Raw genomic sequence first — 6,000 nt, 5'->3', positions numbered from 1 at the left:
CAGGAAAGTAGATTGACTCTTTTCGTGAAGTAGATTATCGACTTTGGGGAGATAACATATTTTCCAAAGTTGATTATCATAGAAAATGGGAAATTGCCTCACAGAAAATGTGTGAAATATTTCTACTTTCTGGGAAAGTTGGTTATCTACTTATCATAGAAAACGGGAAATTTGTATCCTAGAAAATGGGAAATATCTACTTTCCGGGAAAGTTGATTATCTACTTTCCTGAAAAGTAGATTATCTACTTTTCGGGAAAGTAGATTTTCGACTTTTCGTGGAAGTAGATTATCGACTTTTTGGGAGATATTAACATATTTTCCAAAGTAGATTATCATAGAAAACGGGAAATTTGTATCACTGAAAATGTGAAATATTTCTACTTTCTGGGAAAGTTGGTTATCTACTTATCATAGAAAACGGGAAATTTGTATCATAGAAAATGGGAAATATCTACTTTCCGGGAAAGTTGGTTATCTACTTTCCTGAAAAGTAGATTATCTACTTTTCGGGAAAGTAGATTTTCGACTTTTCGTGGAAGTAGATTATCGACTTTTTGGGAGATATTAACATATTTTCCAAAGTAGATTATCATAGAAAACGGGAAATTTGTATCACAGAAAATGTGAAACTATTTCTACTTTCTGGGAAAGTTGGTTATCTACTTATCATAGAAAACGGGAAATTTGTATCATAGAAAATGGGAAATATCTACTTTCCGGGAAAGTTGGTTATCTACTTTCCTGAAAAGTAGATTATCTACTTTTCGGGAAAGTAGATTTTCGACTTTTCGTGGAAGTAGATTATCGACTTTTTGGGAGATATTAACATATTTTCCAAAGTAGATTATCATAGAAAACGGGAAATTTGTATCACAGAAAATGTGAAATATTTCTACTTTCTGGGAAAGTTGGTTATCTACTTATCATAGAAAACGGGAAATTTGTATCATAGAAAATGGGAAATATCTACTTTCCGGGAAAGTTGGTTATCTACTTTCCCGAAAAGTAGATTATCTACTTTTCGGGAAAGTAGATTTTCGACTTTTCGTGGAAGTAGATTATCGACTTTTTGGGAGATATTAACATATTTTCCAAAGTAGATTATCATAGAAAACGGGAAATTTGTATCACAGAAAATGTGAAATATTTCTACTTTCTGGGAAAGTTGGTTATCTACTTATCATAGAAAACGGGAAATTTGTATCATAGAAAATGGGAAATATCTACTTTCCGGGAAAGTTGGTTATCTACTTTCCTGAAAAGTAGATTATCTACTTTTCGGGAAAGTAGATTTTCGACTTTTCGTGGAAGTAGATTATCGACTTTTTGGGAGATATTAACATATTTTCCAAAGTAGATTATCATAGAAAACGGGAAATTTGTCTCACAGAAAATGTGAAACTATTTCTACTTTCTGGGAAAGTTGGTTATCTACTTATCATAGAAAACGGGAAATTTGTATCATAGAAAATGTGAAATATCTACTTTCCGGGAAAGTTGGTTATCTACTTTCCCGAAAAGTAGATTATCTACTTTTCGGGAAAGTAGATTTTCGACTTTTCGTGGAAGTAGATTATCGACTTTTTGGGAGATATTAACATATTTTCCAAAGTAGATTATCATAGAAAACGGGAAATTTGTCTCACAGAAAATGTGAAATATTTCTACTTTCTGGGAAAGTTGGTTATCTACTTATCATAGAAAACGGGAAATTTGTATCATAGAAAATGGGAAATATCTACTTTCCGCGAAAGTTGGTTATCTACTTTCACGAAAAGTAGATTATCTACCTTTCCGGAAAGTAGATTTTCGACTTTTCGTGGAAGTAGATTATCGACTTTTTGGGAGATATTAACATTTTTCCAAAGTAGATTATCATAGAAAACGGGTAATTTGTATCACAGAAAATGGGAAATATTTCTACTTTCTGGGAAAGTTGGTTATCTACTTATCATAGAAAACGGGAAATTTGTATCATAGAAAATGGGAAATATCTACTTTCCGCGAAAGTTGGTTATCTACTTTCCCGAAAAGTAGATAATCTACTTTTCTGGAAAGTAGATTTTCGATTTTTCGTGGAAGTAGATTATCGACTTTTTGGGAGATATTAACATATTTTCCAAAGTAGATTATTGAAGAACACGGGAAATTTGTATCACAGAAAATGTGAAATATTTCTACTTTCTGGGTAAGTTAGTTATCTACTTACCATAGAAAACGGGAAATTTTTATCATAGAAAATGGGAAATATCTACTTTCCGGGAAAGTACTGTAGATTATCTGATTTTTGGGAAATTTTTCGAATATTTTGAGGAAATTTCCCGAAAATATTCGGAAAATTTGATAATCTACTTTCCCGAAAAGTAGATAATCTACTTTCCTGAAAAGTAGATACTTACGATCTTTTGAGAATCCGAACTTACGATCTTTTTAATTTTCGTAAGTTCAAACTTAAGAGAAAAAAATAACTTAAAGTAGACACTTACGAGCTTTTGAGAATCAGAAAAATCGTAAGTTCGAACTTAAGAGAAAAAATTCACTTAAAAGTAGATACTTACGATCTTTTGAGAATTAGAAAGATCTTAAATTCGAACTTATGATCTTTCTAATTCTCAAAAGATTGTAAGTGTCTACTTAAAGCTATTTTTTCTCTTAAGTTCGAACTTACGATAATTAGAAAGATCATAAGTTCGGATTCTTAAAAGATCGTAAGTATCTTCTGTGATTTCTCCTCCACGTCTCCAGGTATGTAGATGATTGTTTTTCGCAGCCGTGTTAATTCAGTTTAACTTAGTCGATTTTTGTGAATATCAGTGTTCATGTTTTAACATAATAACTTCTGTGCCAATTAAGTCGAGTAACGTAGAGATTTGGACCGTTGCCAGACGTATGTTTTATCTAGTGAAGTTAAATATTCACTCCCTCTGTGATTTCTTCTCCAGGCCTCCAGACGCTGTTTGTGTGTTGGCAACACGGCTGAGGTTCGGGAGCCACCTATGGGCACGATGGCTCTCGAAGGATGTCTTTAAGGTGGCGAGATTAGAATCCCAGGGCGAGTTTCCTTGGCAGACGCCACTGCCTACCGCCACGAGTCAACCCTTCCCGGGCCAGGTGCTCCGAGCTAGCGAGCGAGCCTGTAAACAACTTTGGCCCACAGACTACCTCGTGTGATCGTGGTCCATCTACTGTTCTTGGCTATATGTATGGCGCCGTATTAATATCCATGCTTGGGGATGACTAGCAGAAATATTGTCATCCCAGGTTAAGTATTGAACCACTGAATGAGAGTTAAAGTGCCATGTTGTTCCTAGCGAACTAACATGAGGTATTGTATGTTGCTACAATTGTGGAGTTTGTCCAGTGTGTTATGTATTTATCGGTAGTGACCATGAAATAATAACCCGAGTGTATAATGTTATAACCAAGAATTGAAGAAGTAATATGTTACTTATAAAAGTACGACCTGAGGATCCAGTGTTATCTGACCGTGTGTAATAATTTCTAAATCTTACTTGTCAAAGAAATAATACAACAGTAATGAGTAATAGTTGTTAAATGATATAGTAAGTACTTGAAGTGTTTAGTGAATTAATAAGTAATTGCAGATCTGTTTTGTCAATGGTACAGTAAGACCTGAGAGTCCAGTTTGTCTGGGTGAATTGAAGTAACATCTTATTCACTCACTATGTTAATAAATATTGAATTAGTAATCTATGAGTATCACCTCTCTACTCCTTCTAAACATTGGTTCCCGGAAAATAATACTTACTCACGTGCCTATACATCTACCACACTACCCATAAGCTTTCCATGAGATATGTTATATTCTAACCCAAAAGTCTGGTGGTGGCAGCCTACTTGTAAGTATAATAAGTGTACTAAGAATAACATGGTTCCCAGACTAATCCATGTATAAGAATAGTGTAAAACAGAGTATACTCCAGAAAGGTAAGAACATTGAAATTGAGTAAATATAGTACAGGTTGTACCTCTCTAGTCTGGCATTCTATGGTCCGGAAACTCCCGTGGTTCGGAACGATTTTAGTTTGCCCAATAGGTAGATAAACAGCTCTTTTTTTTTCTTTTTTTTTTTATCTGAATTATTATTATTATTACAGGAGTATTACATTTTTGCCCCTCAGGCTCCAATGTGGGTCAGTGACCTATGCCCAGGTGGGCTAATCCCTGTAAAAAAAACAACAACAACAAAGCCACGGGAAATTAAGGTTTGTTTACATCCGGCAGTTCGGCTGCTCTCTCTCTCTCTGTTTGTCTATACAGAGTACAACATTTAACCCTTCAATATATATGAACAGTAAATAAGTGTTGCTTTCATATTCTTATGAAGAGTAATGACCATATGTTTTCACATGTGCGCACTTACATACGCGATCTAAATTTTTTTCTTTAACATTAATGGTTAGCTACTTATATTGTTCCATTTATTAACATTAAATAACATTACTTCAAACAACCATATTAATTTTTACATTAATTTTACTACAGCTACAACCAGTCTTATTTTCTTGTTTTATATGCAGAACCAATCAGTCACTGGTTTTGTAAACATTTAACGAAAACAATGCCGGCAGCCATCTCGTCTCTTCGTGTGTTTTAATATTCCACGAATTATTAATGAATTGTATTGTTCATTTTGCACACACAAACATTAATTAAAAAAAAAATCAGAAACATTAATTAAAACATATATGAACAGTAAATAAGTGTTGCTTTCATATTCTTATGTAGAGTAATGAAGATATGTTCTTCACATGTGCGCACTTACATACGCGGTCTCACTTTTTTCTTTAACATAAATGGTTTGCTACTTTTATTGTTCTATTTATTAACATTAGATAACATTACAGTGGGGTATGCTATAACGAATCTAATTGGTTCTAGAACCTTGTTCGTTATAGCATTCGTTCGTTATAGGATTAATCCGTTCCAGGCCCCCAAATACAACCACTTAACACTGAAAAATATAATATAAAATTGTAAAAATTGTAAAAAAAGTGCATAAATATGCATCTAAACTCCTGAAATAAAGAATATCATTAATACTTGTAATAAAAAACAATAAATTAGTATAAAAAAAAAAAAATACTGTTCGTTGTAGGAGTTTCGTTCGTTATAGCATTCTCAATTTTATAGGTAAAACCGTTCGTTATAGGAATATTCGTAGTAGAATCCGTTCGTTTAGTAATCAACGAAAACAATGCTGTCCCATTTCCTCGTGTGTTTTAATATTCTACGTATTATTAATTAATTGTATTGCTCATTTTGCACATATAAACATTAATTCAATAAAAAAGACATTCAGTAATAAACAATAATGAATCATTTGTACATAAGAGAAATGACGCTGTTTACACAATTGTGCACATCGTCTGAACGTTGGCGGGCCGTTCAAACCCCTCGAAATTCGAGTTTCCACTGTCAAAATTTTAAATTATGTAGTGTATTTTTTTTGTGTCCAAATAAAAAACGTTGAATTAAAAACTCGCGAAATTTGAGAAGTTACTGTACGACATTTAACTCTTCAATATGTCTTCAAAGAGACCATGAAGCAGTGAAAGTGGTGCAAACGTAAGCGAAAGTCACTATCTGTCCAGGAAAAGGGTGAATTTCCATGGTCCGGCACCAGTCAGGTCCCGAGGTTGCCGGACTAGAGAGGTACAACCTGCATATATGAAAGAAATGAAAGACTTGGAAAGTACAAGAAAAGAAAGATAAGACATGTATGTACATTGTGGAACTAAAGACACAGCATAGAAATTATTAAAGAAATACAGCATGAAAGTGTAATATAAAAAATATACATAACTAAGACAAGAATTACTTATACTGTATAAGAATATAAGCAAGAGTATAAAGTATATTTATAAATAAAGAATTGAAGAATAATAACAGAAAAGAATATCTGAATGGTAAAATATGAAGAAAGAAAACGTCCCAATACAAATAGTGGCAGCTTAGATGGAATATTAAAGTGAAA

At 33.2% G+C, this 6,000-nt stretch overlaps 1 protein-coding gene across 3 annotated transcripts in view; it reads right to left on the bottom strand.

Moving 5' to 3' along the window:
• The window catches only part of LOC121859114 (inhibitor of nuclear factor kappa-B kinase subunit alpha-like), a 47,921-nt gene that overhangs the window by 3,116 nt on the left and 38,805 nt on the right, over positions 1 to 6,000 (bottom strand). Inside the window, exon 16 of one of the 3 annotated variants that reach the window (XM_042355812.1) lies at positions 4,918 to 4,977. The exons of the other annotated variants lie outside the window; for them this stretch is intronic. Coding sequence (XP_042211746.1) covers positions 4,932 to 4,977 — 46 coding nt within the window. The 3' untranslated portion in view covers positions 4,918 to 4,931. Of the gene's footprint in view, positions 1 to 4,917; positions 4,978 to 6,000 lie in introns of those variants that run through there. 3 annotated transcript variants of the gene reach the window in all.

Source organism: Homarus americanus, unplaced genomic scaffold (genome assembly GCF_018991925.1).
Source record: "Homarus americanus isolate GMGI-L3 unplaced genomic scaffold, GMGI_Hamer_2.0 scaffold50924, whole genome shotgun sequence".
Taxonomy (NCBI): Eukaryota; Metazoa; Arthropoda; class Malacostraca; order Decapoda; family Nephropidae; genus Homarus; species Homarus americanus.
The sequence above is the reverse complement of the archived record's forward strand: the minus strand, read 5'-3'. Positions and strand labels throughout refer to the sequence as shown.